Genomic DNA, 21,755 nt, shown 5'->3' with positions numbered 1-21,755 from the left:
GACAAGTAATTCAGAACGAAGGGAGTAGTTGAGATTACGGATATTGAGTTGATTTTAGTGAACCCCAAAATTATTCACGTATGGTTCAAACAACAATAGGTCTTTATATGATTTCGAAGACTATATGTATTCCTAACAATATATATAAGGATCCTATATATAAATGTCATGAGAGCTGAGGCACAAGGATATTTTTTTTGGGTGAGGTTAGGTCTCAATCGATTGAGACATACACATAAGATCTCATGAATATAGCATCAAACAGGATATACCTAAGTCTCGCTCGACTAAGATTTAGTGAAACTGAAAGTTTTATCTTGTCTTCACATGTATATACTGGATTTTTCCCCCTCTGGTACACCAGATTGTACAACAAAAATTAGGTCCCCTTTACAAAAAAGGAGCTACTTTGCATAAGGCACCCTACGCTCTTAATCTTCATTACAGAGAGCACCTCCTGCCGTTCTGCTTAGGCCCCTCATTTTCCGAGGAGTGCAACCAAAGGCCGCCTAATCCGTTAGGTGCAATAACTAGGTTCAACAAGGGCCTCTCGGCGAACGTGTAGTATGTATGTATAGCATGCGGTTATAACTAAGTTGATGCACGTGCGGCAAATCAGCCGCTGAACGGCTTGTACACTTTGAGAGCTTCGATGACGTTGGCGATGGAGCCCGCCGCGGCGGCGATGGAAACGATGAGGCATCCGACGCTGAGCATCCTAAGGCAGATCCCCTGCATGCTCCGGCCGGGCACGCCGCGCTGCCTGATGTACATCTCGACGGGGAAGTAGACGGTGAGCGGCCAGAAGGAGACGGCGCCGAGGAGTCCCACCACGTTGCCGAAGAACGGGAGCAGCATGGCGAAGACGGTGGTGAGGCAGACGAAGGCCGACCGCCACGTCAGCCGGAACACGCTGAGCGCGAATGGCCCCACCCGGAACTCGCGGGAGATGAAGGCGCTGTCTGGCCATGTGGACGCGGCCCAGCGCTCGACGAAGGCGAAGATGGGCTGGCAGAAGACCTGGTAGGCGCCGACGAGGTGCACGACGATGGCCACGTTGGCGATGTCCAGCAGCCAGAAGGGCTCGTAGAATCCGAACCCGGTGAGGAGGTTGTCGGGGGCTGCGTCGCCGAACGCCGCGTACCCCATGCACCCGCACAGCATGTAGAACACCGTCGTCGTCGCCACACTCAGCCGCGTCGCCTGCTTCATCACCTTCGCCTCAGACGGCGGCGGCGCCCTGATCGTGTCCTGACAAACACCCCTATGTCAGCCAACGATAACAAATACAGAGCAAACTAGGAATTACACTCGCTGAGCAGAGGACAGCTCGGTCATGGCTTTTACGTACCTGGATTTCTATGAGGATGTTGGAGAAGGAGTAGGCGAAGGCGATGTCGCCAAATGCCTGCAGGCTGCGCCACACCTTCTGCGTGGCCGTGATACCGACGCCGATGCTGATGCCGGTGAGGCTGCCCTTGATTCCACCATTGGCTGCAATTTCATCGTCTTAAGTACTGTAGGATAGCTTTTTATATACTAATAAGAGGGCAAAAAAGGTACTTTTTCTACCCACTTTTATAAGACGATTTTAGACAATTCAGACGGTACCTAAAACAGTTCAAAGCTAGCTGTCCAAAACGTCTTATAATAACGAACGGAGGGAGTAGTATGTTTGGAGTTCCGACGACATACATATGGTCTGGGTGATGCCGAGGGAGAGTCCAATGCCGGAGTAGGTGAAGGACATGACTGCGGCGACGATGGACAGCCACCATATCTGATCGAAGTCGGGGATCTGCGAGAACACGATCTGCACGAGGCCGAAGAGGATCATGTATGGGTTGCTGGAGCTCTTGCACGGGTCGGCGTGTCCGTTGGCGTGGAAACAGTCGGCCCTCCTAATGGCCCGCATGCTGATGGAGGACGCGATGGTGTAGCCGATGGCGACGCCGACGAGATTGGCGTACTGGATGACACCGCAGAAGATGACCTTGGGACCGCCGAGGTTGGAGCGGACGGCGTCCATGTAGGTGTAGTTGCGCTTCCCGGTGGCCGGGTCACCCGTGCGGTAGCACTCGGCGAGCAGGGTGGAGGTGTAGTAGATGACGGCGGCGAAGAGGAGCATGACAGCGGGGCCAGCTACCCAACCGAGCTGCGCGATGGCCCAGGCCAGCGAGAGCACGCCGGAGCCGATGACGGCGGTGATGATGTGCGCACTCGCCGTCCAGAACGTGCCGGAGCGGCGGGGCCGGCCGTCGTCGTCCATCCACGCCGCGTCCCCGGCGTTCCCGGCCTCCACGGACACCTCCATGGGCGCCACCACTTTCTTGGCGCCGCCGTTGCCTACCGCCATCACTTAAATTGTGCTGCTACTCGACAATCCTCGGCTAGCTTGACTTTCTCGTAGAGAGAAGCTCAGCGCAAGCAGGTAGTTGACGACTTGGAGAGTGGTGTGTTCTTGGCGAGGGTGGAGGCGTGTGCCTGTGTGGGGAAATGGGAGGGAGGAGGGGAGGTGTATATATAGAGGCTTTGGCTTTGGCGCTCCGTGTGAACACTGTTGAGAATCCTAGCCTCCTTGCTTTTGCAGTGCGACTGTTTTGAGTTTTTGTTGACACGCTGGCATCGAAATGACGGCAAAACATAACATAGTTGCCAAGCTGTGCTGGTGTACTTTAGATGACCGTCATGGAAGCCGATTTCGATTTCTTTCTACCGCATGGAACACCTTGTTGATTGCTCATAGACTAATAGTTCCTTCCTTTGAACCTGTACGGTTGTTAGACGTCGAATCTGCGGTCAAGAGCTTAGGTTTAACGCATCATGTACTTACGGTACGCATACTCTGGTACTGTACTGATAAAGACCCAATCATTTATCTCGTCACGTCTTCATTATTGCCAATCAAATTTGGTAAGAATCTCGTGCGCCAAGATTCGATCACATCGCGCACAGGCACGCGGATTCTCCACGGCTCGCCGCGCTAGCGACGTGGGCTGAAACATGACGTGGTGGAGCCTAGCTGGCAGATGGGACGCGGCACACGCTCAAGGTCGAAGCGCGCATGCATGCTCCGAGGTCAAACATGTCCGTGTCAGTCAGCGGTGAACCGTGTCTTCACGCGGCGTTGGCACTGCCCCAAACATCCGCCGCTCACATCGGCCGTATTTGGTTGCTCGTATCATCTACTATTTCTAAACTTAATTTAATTTAAAAGCCATGTTTCGACTGGACGTTTTTGGAAGCCCAACCAGACCTACACACAAAGAAATTGGACTGTTTGATTGTTCATTCCCTATTTGACCTGCATCAAATGGAATTTAAAGCCAGTCCCGCTAGAAACTGCCGAATCAATAGTTTCCAGCAAGTCAACCTCGAGCGCTGCAAAACAGAGCCTGTAGATGGTGCAGAGATTCAATCTGGTTTGGTCTTGGAGAAAATGTGAGATTAGGAAACGTCTTGATCATGCAGTCTGTAATGTAGAGTGGGTACATAAATTCCCTCTTATAGCTGCTATTAACGAAGAACACGTACTCTCGACCATCACCCCTTGGTTTTGGATATAGATAATTTTGACGGCAATTGATGAGGACATCAGTACTACACTTACACCTACACCCCCTGCTGCTACATATACTGGACCAATTACTAGAGCTCACGCATGCCAACTAAATTACAAGGTACGTGTCGGGGTTATGATCCTGACAATGAGTACTAGGGGTACGAATAAGGGGCAGAGACTAGCTATGGCGCAGGTGTAACACTTGGTGTTTAACGAGTTCAGGCCCGTCACTCGGTCGAGGTAAGAGCCGTACGTCTCATGCCCTGAGGCTTGCTTTGATTTGATAGATATGATTACAGAGATTGAACGTGCCTGGCTATGGAGAGGGGTGCGGCTTATATAGAGTGCGCAGCAGCCCCATGTCTCCCACGCCGCCGAGGCAATTAATGCCATTGAATGAGACAATTACTAGTGTAAGGAGCCTCTACTACAGCAGTTACAGGTAACGGTAGCTAGAACTCTATTTAGTGGATGACTTAGGATTCCTCGGCCGTTGCAGCTCCCACGACACCTCTTGTCCTGTACGTCCGAGTGGTAGTTCATCCGCCAAGTGATGTGTGATTGTCCAAGTGCTACAAGGCCGTCCAAGTGAACCTCCTGATGTATGCATCTGAATGCTGGCATGGTCCAGGGACCTACCTATGTTGGTGATGGGCCCTATGTGGGTCCCAAATGATGGGTCCTTGACCCTACCTGTAATAGGTGACCGCATCATTAGCCCCCGAATCGGTTGGGATTTCGTAGGACAAACAAACCGACCCTTCGGTTGAGTCCGAGTGTTGCAGGGACACTGGGAATATGTTTCCGAACAGTGATTTGTTGTTCCTTGGACGAAAACACAACGGATTCTGGACTTTAGGTTTACCCAGATGACCGGGTGTTGTCGATCGTCGAGAAAAACCCGGTGACATTCGTTTTGTCTCTCGGAGGAGATGGACTAGGGGCCCAAGTGAAGGCATGCCATTACAACTCAGTGGTGACGCCAACGCGTGGTCTGACTCTCTAGAGAGATGCCACTCCTTATCCCAGGGGAACGCCAGTACAGGCCTCCTACGAGTCCAGGTTTACGAGTCATGCGCCTTGGAGCTTACGAGAGGGCCAAGTGAACCTGCAGAGGGGCGTCAAGCTCGTCAGATAACGATCCTAAAGAAGACTTCACTCGGGTGTTTAACGCGGCCAAGTGCACGGGTCCCCGCGGAGGATGGTCAGTCTGACTCACGTGCGTCCTTTAGGAAAGGAATCGCTGGTAATCAATCAGATTGATTTGTCCCGGAACTCTCGGGATTTGAATTTGCATGTTCACGCGCTGAAGCGGTAACGTTGTGCGTTAGTGGGAAAGTGGGAGGCGTGGCTCCTCGATTTGTGCGCACGATCCCCGCCACGTGTTGTGGTTGTCCTGTACAAAACCACGCCGCACGGGCCGTCGATATGGGGATTCACGGTGGGAAATTTGACTGAGGATTTTGTCTGGAGGTATAAAAGATTCGAGGGCAGAGCTCTGGATCTCAGATCCCCTTTCTCTCCTCCCGACTCCTTCGCTTCTCTCCTCCACCGAAGTGTGCAGCAATGGCAAGGGACTCCACAGCCAAGGCGAAGAAGGCGAATAAGGCGGGGAAGGCCACTGTCTTCGGCTCTGGCGCGGCGGTTGGCGGTGCGGCGGGGGACTGGATCCCATCGCGCGTCACCGCTCGGCGGTTGGAGGAGTGATGTCTGCTAGAACTACATCGATATTTCCCCAAAAAGGAAGGGATGATGCGGCACGACGACGGTAGGTATTTCCCTCAGTGATGAGACCAAGGTTATCGAACCAGTAGGAGAACCAAGCAACACTACGTAAACAGCACCTGCACACAAATAACAAATACTCGCAACCCGACGTGTAAAAGGGGTTGTCAATCCCTTTCGCGTAACGGCGCCACAAATTGGGAAAAGGACGAGATAAAAACATGATAGATGGGATAAATAGATCTCGAATAAAATAAATTGCAGCAAGGTCTTTTTTGTATTTTTGGTTTAACAAATCTAAAAATAAAAGCAAAGGAAAATAGATCGCAAAGAAAATATATTAAAGAAGAGACCCCGGGGCCGTAGGTTTCACTAGTGGCTTCTCTCGAGAAAAATAGAAAACGGTGGGTGAACAAATTACTGTTGGGCAATTGACAGAACTTCAAATAATCATGTCGATATCCAGGCAATGATCAATATATAGGCATATATAGGCATCACGTCCAAGATTAGTAGACCGACTCCTGCCTGCATCTACTACTATTACTCCACACATCGACTGCTATCCAGCATGCATCTAGTGTATTAAGTTTGCGGAGAAACGGAGTAATGCAATAAGAACGATGACATGATGTAGACAAGATATATTTATGTAGAAATAGACCCCATCTTGTTATCGTTAGTGGCAACGATACATATGTGTCGGTTCCCCTTCTGTCACTGGGATCAAGCACTGTAAGATCGAACCCATCACAAAGCACCTCTTCCCATTGCAAGATAAATAGATCAAGTTGGCCGAACAAAACCCAAATATCAGAGAAGAAATACAAGGCTATAAGTAATCATGAATATAAGAGATCAAAGAAGACTCAAATAACGTTCATGGATAAAAAGAGATAGTTCTGATCATAAACTCAAAATTCATCGGATCCCAACAAACACACCACAAAAGAATTACATCATATGGATCTTCAAGAGACCATTGTATTGAGAATCAAACGAGAGAGAGGAAGTCATCTAGCTACTAACTACGGACCCGAAGGTCTACAAAACACTACCCACGCATCATCGAGAGGCACCAATGGACATGATGAACCCGTCCATGATGGTGTTTAGATTGGATCTGGTGTTTCTGGAACTTGCGGCGGCTGGAATTTATTTTCGTCGACTCCCCTAGGGTTTATGGAATATTGGGGTATTTATAGAGTAAAGCGGCGGTCCGGGGGGCACCTGAGGTGGGCACAACCCACCAGGGCGCACCTGGGTTGTGCTCGCCTCGGATCACCCCCAGGCACTTCTCCAGCCCATTGGATGTCTTCTGGTCCAAAAAATCCACAAAAAGTTTCGTTGTGTTTGGACTCTGTTTGGTATTGATTTCCTGCGATGTAGAAAACATGCAAAAAAACAACAACTGGCACTTGGCACCATGTCAATAGGTTAGTATCAAATAATGATATAAAATAACTACAAAATGATTATAAAACATACAAGAATGATAATATAACAACATGGAACAATCAAAAATTATAGATACGTTGGAGACGTATCAGCATCCCCAAGCTTAATTCCTGCTCGTCCTTGATTAGGTAAATGATAAAACACTGGTACTCGTCTATAACGCCCTGAGACCGATGCTCCAGATGCCTCCCGTTTATCTCGTTGTCTTTTGTGTGCTTCAACTGTTTGTTGCCATGATTGATGAGTGCCATTGTCATATTTTGCTTCTTGCATCATGATCATCATTTGGTTATATTGCATTGCCATGCCCATCATTGTCATATTGCATTTGTGCCTCTTGTCGTGCTTGCTGGCCTATGCATTTGTCCCATGCATCATCACCTTCTCCTTTTCCTTCTACTTCCTTTTTTTGCAAGTACTATATTTTTACCTTCTCCATTAATGTTCATCTTTTCCCTACAAATATTAGGCCATGCCTGCACCCTCCCTGTCAAATTTCATCTTATTTGGACTTGGTTTGGTTGGGGTAAAAAATGCCTCAAGTTTGATTCAAACTTGGAATATTTTTGTTCCTCTAAAAATGTCCAAACCATTTTTAAAATTACGTGCATTAATCTAGGGGCATGTGGATATTTTCATATCTCTCACACCCCTCTCCAATCCCCCTGTGCATTTTGCTCCTTATTTATGTTTGAGGAAGGAGAGCAGTAGCAGCAGCCCAGTAGCGCAACAGCAGTTCGACTCAGCCCGCCAACTACCTCGCCCTCTGGTAATTTCACCTCCACGCAACACATTTTCACCCTGGGCCTGCCTGTCAACCTCTCTCCCCTCACTTTTTCTTCCTCCTCCCGCTTCCTCTCCTTCTCACAGTAAAAGGAGAGGCGGTACGCACTAGGCCACCGTGGCCACCACGACGCTCGTGCCCCCCTCCTATAAATCCCCAGCGCGTCCCCTAGGGTTTCCTTGCCTTCCTCCATCGATCAGCGCATCCTCCCGCCACCTCCGATCTCCGTCGACCTCGTACGACTCCAGCAGCACCCCCACGGTGAAGCTCCGATCCTCTCCATCTCCCTCTCTGGTATCGTTTGTCCGCATAGCCATCGTTTCACGCGTCTCCTGTTTCCTCCGCCATGGCCGTGACCTTGAGCTCGAGCTCGTGCACCTCGCTACACAGCACATCTGTCCGCCCACACGCTGCCGATGTTGCTCCCGCTCGCACACCACGCGGTCGCCACGCCTCACCGCACACCCGCACACGGTGCCATCCATCCAGCCGGCCGTCATGGACGGGCTGAGCCCAGCCTCGTCGGACGCCTCCTCATCACACGCCCAACACCCGCTGCTCGCTCCCATCATCTCCCGCAGCTGCTTCGCGTGCATGCGCGCACCCACACCACAATCCCGCACGCCGCTGTTGTCTTCAAGCCGCTAGCGCCGCCGCGTTCGCTCGCCATCGTCGTTGGTTATCCATGTTGGGGAACGTAGTAATTTCAAAAAAAATTCCTACGCACACGCAAGATCATGGTGATGCATAGCAACGAGAGGGGAGAGTGTTGTCCATGTACCGTCGTAGACCGAAAGCGGAAGCGTTAGCACAACGCGGTTGATGTAGTCGTACGTCTTCATGATCCGACCGATCACGTACCGAACGCACGACACCTCCGAATTCTGCACGCGTTCAACTCGATGACGTCCCTCGAACTCCGATCCAGCCGGGTGTTGCGGGAGAGTTTCGTTAGCACGATGGCATGGTGATGATGATGATATTCTACCGATGCAGGGCGTCGCCTAAGCACCGCTACGATATGATCGAGGTGGATTATGGTGGAGGGGGGCACCTCACACGGCTAAGAGATCAAGAGATCAATTGTGTGTCTTTGGGGTGCCCCCTGCCCCCGTATATAAAGGAGTGGAGGAGGGGGAGGACCAGCCCTCTCTATGGCGCGCCCTAGGGGAGTCCTACTCCCATCGGGAATAGGATTCCTCCTTTCCTAGTAGAACTAGGAGCCCTTCCAAGTATTAGGAGTAGGAGGGAAGGAAAGGGAAGGGAAAAGGAGAAGGAAGGAAGGGGGCGCCCCCCTCCCTAGTCCAATTCGGACCAGCCCATGGGGAGGGGTGCGGCCACCCTTTGAGGCCTTTCTCTCCTTTCTCGTATGGCCCATTAAGGCCCAATATGAATTCCCGTAACTCACCGGTACTCCCGAAAATACCCGAATCACTCGGAACCTTTTCGATGTCCGAATATAGTCGTCCAATATATCGATCTTTACGTCTCGACCATTTCGAGACTCCTCGTCATGTCCCTGATCTCATCCGGGACTCCGAACTCCTTCGGTACATCAAAAGACATAAACTCATAATATAACCGTCATCAAACTTTAAGCGTGCGGACCCTACGAGTTCGAGAAATATGTAGACATGACCGAGACACGTCTCCGGTCAATAACCAATAGCGGAACCTGGATGCTCATATTGGCTCCTACATATTCTACGAAGATCTTTATCGGTCAAACCGCATAACAACATACGATGTTCCCTTTGTCATCGGTATGTTACTTGCCCGAGATTCGATCGTCGGTATCTCAATACCTAGTTCAATCTCGTTACCGGCAAGTCTCTTTACTCGTTCCGTAACACATCATCCCGCAACTAACTCATTAGTTGCAATGCTTGCAAGGCTTATAGTGATGTGCATTACCGAGTGGGCCCAGAGATACCTCTCCGACAATCGGAGTGACAAATCCTAATCTCGAAATACGCCAACCCAACAAGTACCTTCGGAGACACCTGTAGAGCACCTTTATAATCACCCAGTTACGTTGTGACGTTTGGTAGCACACAAAGTGTTCCTCCGGTAAACGGGAGTTGCATAATCTCATAGTCATAGGAACATGTATAAGTCATGAAGAAAGCAATAGCAACAAACTAAACGATCAAGTGCTATGCTAACGGAATGGGTCAAGTCAATCACATCATTCTCTAATGATGTGACCCGTTTAATCAAATGACAACTCATGTCTATGGCTAGGAAACTTAACCATCTTTGATTCAACGAGCTAGTCAAGTAGAGGCATACTAGTGACATACTGTTTGTCTATGTATTCACACATGTATTATGTTTCCGGTTAATACAATTCTAGCATGAATAATAAACATTTATCATGATATAAGGAAATAAATAATAACTTTATTATTGCCTCTAGGGCATATTTCCTTCAGTCTCCCACTTGCACTAGAGTCAATAATCTAGTTCACATCGCCATGTGATTTAACATAAATAGTTCACATTACCATGTGATTAACACCCATAGTTCACATCGTCATGTGACCAACACCCAAAGGGTTTACTAGAGTCAATAATCTAGTTCACATCGCTATGTGATTAATACCCAAAGAGTATTAAGGTGTGATCATGTTTTGCTTGTGAGGGAAGTTTAGTCAACGGGTCTGCCACATTCAGATCCGTATGTATTTTGCAAATTTCTATGTCAACAATGCTCTGCACGGAGCTACTCTAGCTAATTGCTCCCACTTTCAATATGTATCCAGATTGAGACTTTGAGTCATCTGGATCAGTGTCAAAACTTGCATCGACATAACCTTTTACGATGAACCTTTTGTCACTTCCATAATCAAGAAACACATCCTTATTCCACTAAGGATAATTTTGACCAATGTCTAGTGATTTAGTCCTAGATCACTATTGTACTCCCTTGCCAAACTCAGGGCAGGGTATACAATAGGTCTGGTACACAACATGGCATACTTTATAGAACCTATGGCTGAGGCATAGGGAATGACTTTCATTCTCTCTCTATCTTCTGTCGTGGTCGGGTTTTGAGTCTTACTCAATTTCACACCTTGTAACACAGGTAAGAACTCCTTCTTTGACTGTTCCATTTTGAACTACTTTAAAATCTTGTCAAGGTATGTACTCATTGAAAAACTTATCTCCTATATAGAGATAGGTCTTGATCTGTCTCTATAGATCTTGATGCTCAATATGTAAGCAGCTTCACCGAGGTCTTTCTTTGAAAAACTCCTTTAAAACATTCCTTTATGCTTTGCAGAATAATTCTACATTATCTCCAATCAACAATATGTTATTCACATATACTTATCAGAAATGCTGTAGTGCTCCCACTCACTTTCTTGTAAATACAGGCTTCACCGCAAGTCTGTATAAAACTATATGCTTTGATCAACTTATCAAAGCGTATATTCCAACTCCGAGATGCTTGCACCAGTCCATAGATGGATCGCTGGAGCTTGCATATTTTGTTAGTACCTTTAGGATTGACAAAACCTTCTGGTTGCATCATATACAACTCTTCTTTAATAAATCCATTAAGGAATGCAGTTTTGTTTATCCATTTGCCAGATTTCATAAAATGCGGCAATTGCTAACATGATTCGGACAGACTTAAGCATAGATACGAGTGAGAAACTCTCATCGTAGTCAACACCTTGAACTTGTCGAAAACCTTTTTGCGTCAATTCTAGCTTTGTAGATAGTAACAATACTATCAGCGTCCGTCTTCCTCTTGAAGATCCATTTAATCTCAATGGATCGCCGATCAATGGGCAAGTCAATCAAAGTCCATACTTTGTTCTCATACATGGATCTCATCTCAGATTTCATGGCCTCAAGCCATTTCGCGGAATCTGGGCTCATCATCGCTTCCTCATAGTTCGTAGGCTCGTCATGGTCAAGTAACATGACCTCCGGAATAGGATTACCGTACCACTCTGGTGCGGATCTCACTCTGGTTTACCTATGAGGTTCGGTAGTAACTTGATCTGAAGTTTCATGATCATCATCATTAGCTTCCTCACTAATTGGTGTAGGAATCACTGGAACTGATTTCTGTGATGAACTACTTTCCAATTTGGGAGAAGGTACAATTACCTAATCAAGTTCTACTTTCCTCCCACTCACTTCTTTCGAGAGAAACTCCTTCTCTAGAAAGGATCCATTCTTAGCAATAAAATATCTTGCCTTTGGATCTATGATAGAAGGTGTACCCAACAATTTCTTTTGGGTATCCTATGAAGACGCACTACTCCGATTTGGGTTCGAGCTTATCAGTTTGAAACTTTTTCACATAAGCATCGTAACCCCAAACTTTAAGGAACGACAACTTTGGTTTCTTGCCAAACCATAATTCATACGGTGTCGTCTCAACGGATTTAGATGGTGCCGTATTTAATGTGAATGTAGCTGTCTCTAATGCATAACCCCAAAACGATAGTGGTAAATCGGTAAGAGACATCGTAGATCGCACCATATCTAATAAAGTACGGTTATGACGTTCGGACACACCATTACACTGTGGTGTTCCAGGTGGCGTGAGTAGTGAAACTCTTTCACATTGTTTTAACTGAAGGCCAAACTCGTAACTCAAATATTTTACTTCTGCGATCATATCGTAGAAACTTTTATTTTTGTTACGATGATTCTCCACTTCACTCTGAAATTATTTGAACTTTTCAAATGTTTCAGACTTGTGTTTCATCAAGTAGATATACTCATATCTTCTCAAATCATCTATGAAGATCAAAAAATAATGATACCTGCCGCGAGCCTCAATATTCATTGAACCACATACATCAGTATGTATGATTTCCAACAAATTTGTTGCTCGCTCCATTGTTCCGGAGAACGGAGTCTTAGTCATCTTGCTCAGGAGGCATGGTTTGCAAGCATCAACTGATTCATAATCAAGTGATTCCAAAAGCCCATCAGCATGGATTTTCTTCATGCGCTTTACACCAATATGACCTAAACGGCAGTGCCACAAATAAGTTGCACTATCATTATTAACTTTGCATCTTTTGGCTTCAATATTATAAAATGTGTATCACCACGATCGAGATCCAACAAACCATTTTCATTGGGTGTATGACCATAGAAGGTTTTATTCATGTAAACAGAACAACAATTATTCTCTAACTTACATGAATAACCGTATTGCAATAAACATGATCCTATCATATTCATGCTCAACGCAAACACTAAATAACATTTATTTTAGGTTTAACACTAATCCCGAAAGTATAGGGAGTGTGCGATGATGATCATATCAATCTTGGAACCATTTCCAATACACATCGTCACTTCACCCTCAACTAGTCTATGTTCATTTTGCAACTCCCTTTTCGAGTTACTATTCTTAGCAACTGAACTAGTACCAAATACTGAGGGGTTGCTATAAACACTAGTAAAGTACACATCAATAACATGTATATCAAATATACATATGTTCACTTTGCCATCCTTCTTATCTGCCAATTACTTGGGGTAGTTCCGCTTCCAGTGACCAGTCCGTTTGCAGTAGAAGCACTCAGTTTGAGGCTTAGGTCCAGACTTGGGTTTTTTTACTTGAGCAGCAACTTGCTTGCCGTTCTTCTTGAAGTTCCCCTTTCTTCCCTTTTGTCCCTTTACTTGAAACTAGTGGTTTTGTTTACCATCAACACTTGATGCTTTTCTTGATTTCTACCTTCGTCGATTTCAGCATCACGAAGAGCTTGGGAATCGTTTCCGTTATCCCTTGCATATTATAGTTCATCACGAAGTTCTACTAACTTGGTGATGGTGACTAGAGAATTCTGTCAATCACTATTTTATCTGGAAGATTAACTCCCACTTGATTCAAGCGATTGTAGTACCCAGACAATCTGAGCACATGCTCACTGCTTGAGCTATTCTCCCCCATCTTTTAGCTATAGAACTTGTTGGAGACTTCATATCTCTCAACTCGGGTATTTGCTTGAAATATTAACTTCAACTCCTAGAACATCTCATATGGTCCATGACGTTCAAAACGTCTTTGAAGTCTCAATTCTAAGCCGTTTAAGCATGGTGCACTAAACTATCAAGTAGTCATCATATTGAGCTAGCCAAACGTTCATAACATCTGCATCTGCTCCTGCAATAGGTCTGTCACCTAGCGATGCATCAAGGACATAATTCTTCTGTGCAGCAATGAGGATAAACCTCAGATCACGGATCCAATCCGCATCATTGCTACTAACACCTTTCAACTTAGTTTTCTCTAGGAACATGTCAAAATTAAAATAGGGGAGCTAAACGCGAGCTATTGATCTACACCATAGATATGCTAATACTACCAGGACTAAGTTCATGATAAATTTAAATTCAATTAATCATATTACTTAAGAACTCCCACTTAGATAGACATCCCTCTAATCCTCTAAGTGATCATGTGATCCATATCAACTAAACCATGTCCGATCATCACCTGACATGGAATAGTTTTAATGGTGAACATCACTATGTTGATCATATCTACTATATGATTCACGCTCGACCTTTCGGTCTCAGTGTTTCGAGGCCATATCTGTTATATGCTAGGCTCGTCAAGTTTAACCTGAGTATTCCGCGTGTGGAACTGTTTTGCACCCGTTGTATTTGAACGTAGAGCCTATCACACCCGATCATCACGTGGTGTCTCAGCACGAAGAACTTTCGCAACGGTGCATACTCAGGGAGGACACTTGTACCTTGATAATTAGTGAGAGATCATCTTATAAAGCTACCATCGAACTAAGTAAAATAAGATGTATAAAAGATAAACATCACATGCAATCAAAATATGTGACATGATATGGCCATCATCATCTTGTGCCTTTGATCTCCATCTCCAAAGAATCGTCATGATTTCCATCGTCACCGACATGATACCATGATCTCCATCATCTTGATCTATATCAATGTGTCATCACATGGTCGTCTCGCCAACTATTGCTCTTGCAACTATTGCTATCGCATAGCGATAAAGTAAAGCAATTATTTGGCGCTTGCATCTTATGCAATAAAGAGACAACCATAAGGCTTCTGCCAGTTGCCGATAACTTCAACAAAACATGATCATCTCATACAACAACTTATATCTCATCACGTCTTGACCATATCACATCACAACATGCCCTGCAAAAACAAGTTAGACATCCTCTACTTTGTTGTTGCAAGTTTTACGTGGCTGCTACGGGCTGAGCAAGAACCGTTCTTACCTACGCATCAAAACCACAATGATAGTTCGTCAAGTTAGTGTTGTTTTAACCTTCTCAAGGACCGGGCGTAGCCACACTCGATTCAACTAAAGTTGGAGAAACTGACACCCGCCAGCCACCTGTGTGCAAAGCACGTCGGTAGAACCAGTCTCGCGTAAGAGTACGCGTAATGTCGGTCCGGGCCGCTTCATCCAACAATACCACCGAACCAAAGTGTGACATGCTGGTAAGAAGTATGACTTCTATTGCCCACAACTCACTTGTGTTCTACTCGTGCATATTACATCAATGCATAAAACCTGGCTCGGATGCCACTATTGGGGAACGTAGTAATTTCAAAAAAATTCCTACGCACACGCAAGATCATGGTGATGCATAGCAACGGGAGGGGAGAGTGTTGTCCACGTACCCTCGTAGACCGAAAGCGGAAGCATTAGCACAACACGGTTGATGTAGTCGTACGTCTTCACGATCCGACCGATCAAGTACCGAACACACAGCAGGTCCGAGTTCTGCACACGTTCAACTCGATGACGTCCCTCGAACTCCGATCCAGCCGAGTGTTGAGGGAGAGTTTCGTCAGCACGACGGCGTGGTGACAATGATGATGTTTTACCGACGCAGGGCTTCGCCTAAGCACCGCTACAATATGATCGAGGTGGATTATGGTGGAGGAGGGCACCGCACACGGCTAAGAGATCAATTGAGTGTCTTTGGAGGTCCCCCTGCCCCCGTATATAAAGGAGTGGAGGAGGGGGAGGGTCGGCCCTCTCTATGGCGCTCCCTAGGGGAGTCCTACTCCCACCGGGAATAGGATTCCCCTTTCCTAGTAGAACTAGGAGCCCTTCCAAGTATTAGGAGTAGGAGGGAAGGAAAGGGAAGGGAAAAGGAGAAGGAAGGAAGGCCCCCCCTCCCTAGTACAATTCGGACCAGCCCATGGGGAGGGGTGCGGCCACCCTTTGAGGCATTTCTCTCCTTTCCCGTATGGCCCATTAAGGCCCAATATGAATTCCCGTAACTCCCTGGTACTCCCGAAAATACCCGAATCACTCGGAACCTTTCCGATGTCCGAATATAGTCGTCCAATATATCAATCTTTAAGTCTCGATCATTTCGAGACTCCTCGTCATGTCCCCGATCTCATCCTGGACTCCGAACTCCTTCGGTACAGCAAAACACATAAACTCATAATATAACCGTCATCGAACTTTATGCGTGCGGACCCTACGGGTTCGAGAACTATGTAGACATGACCGAGACACGTCTCCGGTCAATAACCAATAGCGGAACCTAGATGCTCATATTGGCTCCTACATATTCTACGAAGATCTTTATCGGTCAAACCGCATAACAACATACGTTGTTCCCTTTGTCATCGGTATGTTACTTGCCCGAGATTCGATCGTCGGTATCTCAATACCTAGTTCAATATCGTTACCGGCAAGTCTCTTTACTCGTCCCGTAACACATCATCCCGCAACTAACTCATTAGTTGCAATGCTTACAAGGCTTATAGTGATGTGCATTACCGAGTGGACCCAGAGATACCTCTTTGACAATCGGAGTGACAAATCCTAATCTCAAAATACGCCAACCGAACAAGTACGTTCGGAGACACCTGTAGAGCACCTTTATAATCACCTAGTTACGTTGTGATGTTTGATAGCACACAAAGTGTTCCTCCGATAAACGGGAGTTGCATAATCTCATAGTCATAGGAACATGTATAAGTCATGAAGAAAGCAATAGCAACAAACTAAACGATCAAGTGCTATGCTAACGGAATGGGTCAAGTTAATCACATCATTCTCTAATGATGTACCCCGTTTAATCAAATGACAACTCATGTCTATGGCTAGGAAACTTAACCATCTTTGATTCAATGAGCTAGTCAAGTAGAGGCATACTAGTGACATACTTTTTGTCTATGTATTCACACATGTATTATGTTTCTGGTTAATACAATTCTAGCTTGAATAATAAACATTTATCATGATATAAGGAAATAAATAATAACTTTATTATTGCCTCTAGGGCATATTTCCTTCAATCCATGTGCAGCCATTATTCCAAGCTCGAGCCTTTCCGTAGCTGTATAAGTAGAGCTGGCTTCCCATCTGTTACACAAAGATTGCAGCAGCGCAGTGGTTAGCGTGCCTTGGGCATATCCATGTGATCTGTTTTCAATGGAGAGGTTGTGGGTTCGAGTCCTAGGCACCCAATTTTTCTTTTCTTTTCTTTTGCACACACGCACACTTGGGCCCGATTCCACTTCTGGCCCATGCATTTTTTTGCTCTGCCTGTGGGTTTCATTATTTTCTAGTGCATTGCATAATTACATTTTTACGACTGATTTGCAATGCTCATATCTAAATATCCACGCACCCAAATGAAACATGTCATATATGCATCTTGCTTAGATTTTCATGTTCTTTAATAGTATGCAACTTTCATCCATGTTAATAATGTTTAAAATGTTGTTTGCATTAATGTGCATAAATGCCATGTTAAAATGATTTATTTCATAACTAATTAACCGTAGCTCGGTTTTAAATAAACTGTATATGTAAATGGGGTAGAAAAATGCCTAGTTTAACTTGGTGCACTCTTTTGCATGCTTAACAGCTCTAAAAATATGTTTTAGGCAGAACAGTACCAAACCTAAAATATTGCTGATGGGGACTTTCTGGAATTGTTGTTTGTGGTTTCCGGCCTCATTTAAACTTGCCTAGTTAGGTAGTTTTATTATGTTTCACCTCTTGCCATGTTTAATCACATTTAATATTGTTGGGTACATAAACGGGAGAGAACTAAATAATTGAATGTGGTGTTTTGTCAATACGCAACTCGTTGCATATTGAGCACCACTTAAGTTGTAGTATTGTTTGTGCTTTGCCATGCCATGCCTCATTAAACCAAGAATGCATCATATTTGGTTGTGCATCATGCCATGCTTATGCTTGTTGGTTTACCATGTAGTTTGCTCCTTTCCGGTGTTGCTTCTTCTTGTTAGTTCCGGTAACGTCGCGTTTGTGAGGATCCGTTCAACTACGTCCGTTTTGTCTTCTTCATGGACTCTTTCTTCTTCCTTGCGGGATCTCAGGCAAGATGACCATACCCTCAAAATCACTTCTATCTTTGCTTGCTAGTTGTTCGCTCTATCGCTATGTTGCTCTACCTACCACTTGTTATATCATGCCTCCCATATTGCCATGTCAAGCCTCTAACCCACCTTCCTAGCAAACCGTTGATTGGCTATGTTACCGCTTTTGCTCAGCCCCTCTTATAGCGTTGCTAGTTGTAGGTGAAGATGAAGTTTGTTCCATGTTGGAACATGTATATGTTGGGATATCACAATATATATTATTTTATTAATGCATCTATATACTTGGTAAAGGGTGGAAGGCTCGGCCTTATGCCTGGTGTTTTGTTCCACTCTTGCCGCCCTAGTTTTCCGTCATACCGGTGTTATGTTCCTTGATTTTGCGTTCCTTACGCGGTTGGGGCCCCTTGATAGTTTGCTTTGTATAAAACTCCTCCAGCAAGGCCCAACCTTGGTTTTACATTTGCCTAACAACCTATAACCTTTCCTTGGGTTTCATGAGCCCGAGGGTCATCTTTATTTTAACCCCCCGGGCCAGTGCTCCTCTGAGAGTTGGTCCGAACCGAGTAGACTGCAGGGCCACCTCGGGGAAACTTGAGGGTTAGTTTTACTCGTAGGATGTCTCATCCGGTGTTGCCCTGAGAACGAGAAACGTGCGACTCCTATCGGGATTTGTAGGCACATCGAGCGGCTTTGCTGGTCTTGTTTTACCATTTTCGAAATGTCTTGTAACCGGGATTCCGAGACTGATCGGGTCTTCCTGGGAGAAGGAATATCCTTCATTGACCGTGAGAGCTTGTGATGGGCTAAGTTGGGACACCCCTGTAGGGTATAAACTTTCGAGAGTCGTGCCCGCAGTTATGTGGCAGATGGGAATTTGTTAATGTCCAGTTGTAGAGAACTTGACACTTAACTTAGTTAAAATGCATCAACCACGTGTGTAGCCGTGATGGTCTCTTTCTGGCGGAGTCCGGGAAGTGAACACGGTTCTTGTGTTATGGTTGAATGTAAATAGTTTCAGGATCACTTCTTGATCACTTCTAGCTTCTCGACCGTTGCGTTGCTTCTATTCTCGCTCTTATTTGCGTATGTTAGCCACCATATATGCTTAGTGCTTGCTGCAGCCCCACCTCATTACCCTATCCTACCCATAAGCTTAAATAGTCTTGATCTCGTGGGTGTGAGATTGCTGAGTCCTCGTGACTCACAGATACTTCCAAACAGTTGCAGGTGCCGATGATACCAGTGCAGGTGACGCAACCCAGCTCAAGTGGGAGCTCGATGAAGATCTTGATCATTATTTTGTGTCTTTTCTGGTTGATCAGTAGTGGAGCCCAGTTGGGACGATCGGGGATCTAGCATTTGGGGTTGTCTTCTTTTATTTTGGTTCCATAGTCGGACCTGGATTGTATTTTGGATGATGTATGTTTAACTTGTTATTTGTGTGAAGTGGCGATTGTAAGCCAACTCTTTATCCCATTCTTATTTAGTACATGGGATTGTGTGAAGATTACCCCACTTGCGACTAATCCACCATGTGGTTATGCCTCTAAGTCATGCCTCGACACGTGGGAGATATAGCCACATTGTGGGTGTTACAGCATCGGTGCTATACAAACGGTTTTTAACCCCTTTCTGCGACGGCATTTGGAATCGTCGCCAAGTGAGTGTGGGCGATAGGGGGTCCTTCCCACATGACCCAAAAACCGTCGGGGATAGGCCCTCCCGGGACACAGGCTGGGGCAAAATGAGCTCGTGTGCGATCGGGCGAGGCATCGAAACCCAACCATTTCCGTTCGTATGTACATCCCACACGGTGAATCCCAGAAAAACATTTTTGTTCATATATATATATCACACACAGTCAATCCAAGGAATAGTTTCCGTTCTTATGTACATCCGACACAGTAAATCCAGGGAAAACGTTTCCGTTCATATGTACATCCCACACAGTCAATCCAGGGAAAACGTTTTCGTTCGTATGTACATCCCATAAGTCAATCCAGGGAAAACGTTTCTGCTTGAATGTATTTCCCACATAGTCAATCCAGGGAAAAACATTTCTGTTCGTATGTACATCACACACACTCTGCCTTGATTAACCGTTTGCTTTTATCAACTACATCACACACGATTTGATGAAGAAAATTTTGTGGCATTGGGCTATCCATCACAAGCGCTTTTACTGCTAGAACCGTTTGCAAAGTTCCATGACACATTTAGCAGGTTTATTAGTTTACAATTAATAATTCCAGTATTACACAAATTCACATTTCATATCGAACAACTGTTTGCCAATTTCATATCAGGCACATAAATATATTTTAACATCACAGTATGATAGCTACCTGAAAATGGCACAGTACAACATATAGCTAGTTCAACTTCACAAGAACAATATATTCATTTCCCTAATCGAGATCATCCAGACTCGTCTTATCCACCTCTGCTTTCAGTTCAGTAAGAACCTGTTTTGCACTGGCCAACTGGGAAAGTGCCTCCTCCTTCGCCAACACCATCTTAGCAAAGTCTGATTTAAAAAATCTGAGCTCATTCTCCACCTTCCTATTTTTATCCCCCATCTTCAAATATTCTTCAAAGTTGACAACACTTTCTCTAAGCCTACATCTATTCTCTTCCTCATACATGCTCCAGAGCTTTTCTAGGCACATCTTCAAAGACTGTGGCCACTCTTGATCAACCCACTCCAAGTAAGAACACTTCCATTCATCCTATAATATTTAAAACTAGATCAGTAACAATTGTAGGGGAAATGGATTTATAGCAACATAGAAAATCACCAATGCTTATTTTGAAAAACTGAAGAAACATGTTAATTATGACATATCTTCTCAAAAAGATCAATGTGCAAATGAATTAATTGCTACTGAGGCAACAACCAAATTCTGAAACATCAGAAGCTATACTCATGTACAATAAATAACAAATTGAACATTTTATGAGGAAGGTAAATATAACTACAACAACATAGCGACATTGTTTGGATGACTGTAAATTGATACTAACAGGTGTGTACATGCACAAATTTAGTAACATAGAACTAATAGCACTAAGGCCGTCCACTATGTATGCCAAAACTGGTGTAAAGACAATTGTTGCTACATCTCGCACCGGTGTCCCGCACTAGCGAGCCGATGCGCGAAAAAAATTAGGGACCCGGACTTCGGAGCACCTAGTTGCTCTGATGCCCAGTTCCTTCGTGCCATAAAGATTTTGTATTCTACTGCTTGGCTGCTCGGATGTGTGGACCAAAGTTGGCTGCACAAACTGCTGAAGTGGTGCCAAATAATTTTCTAATGGCACCACTGATGAGATGGCAACAATTTTAGATACTAGGTACAAACTGTGACACTTTCTTAGGATGCATTTGGTTGAAGGTGTGGTATGAATGGGTTGGGACCATGACAGTGTCTGAATGACATCTAACAAATGATTTGTAACAACGAAAGAGGGTCTAACCTTCTCTGCACATGTTAAAAACTTCCTCCCATTGTCCACAAATTCAAACGCAACTAGCTTCACGCATGGATATTGATGGTGACAACGAGCAGATAGATCTTCAGCCACCCCGCTCCATTCGTTGCCACTGATGGTCCTAGGGAGATACAAGAGGAAGAAATGATTCAAATCGACCGCCGGGTAAAAATCCTTCATTCCAAGTCATACCCCGAGAGAGAGAAGAGAGGCATACCTGGGTGGTGAAGAAGTCGTCATCGGAGGAGGGACCGCTGGAGAGGTCTTTGAAGAAGACCATGGCGACCCCGGCGGTAGGATGCGAGATGGCGAGAGCGAGGAATCTAGCGAGGAAGCGGCTATAGCTTAGGAAGGAAGGAAGGAAGGAAGGAGGAAATA

The 21,755-nt window shown here is 45.5% G+C and overlaps 1 protein-coding gene across 1 annotated transcript; it reads right to left on the bottom strand.

The window, feature by feature from the left end:
• Nucleotides 1-298: 298 nt before the first annotated feature.
• LOC123102860 (amino acid permease 3) lies at nucleotides 299-2,501 on the bottom strand. The gene is made up of 3 exons (XM_044524319.1): nucleotides 1,696-2,501; nucleotides 1,352-1,494; nucleotides 299-1,251 (listed from the first exon to the last, which is right to left on the bottom strand). The coding sequence occupies exons 1-3, from the start codon at nucleotides 2,354-2,356 to the stop codon at nucleotides 616-618; spliced, it is 1,440 nt and encodes a 479-aa protein (XP_044380254.1). The 5' UTR covers nucleotides 2,357-2,501; the 3' UTR covers nucleotides 299-615.
• Nucleotides 2,502-21,755: the final 19,254 nt, after the last annotated feature.

The sequence above is a fragment of the Triticum aestivum genome, chromosome 5A (assembly GCF_018294505.1).
Source record: "Triticum aestivum cultivar Chinese Spring chromosome 5A, IWGSC CS RefSeq v2.1, whole genome shotgun sequence".
NCBI lineage: Eukaryota > Viridiplantae > Streptophyta > Magnoliopsida > Poales > Poaceae > Triticum > Triticum aestivum.
This window is presented reverse-complemented; position numbering and strand designations above follow the sequence as displayed.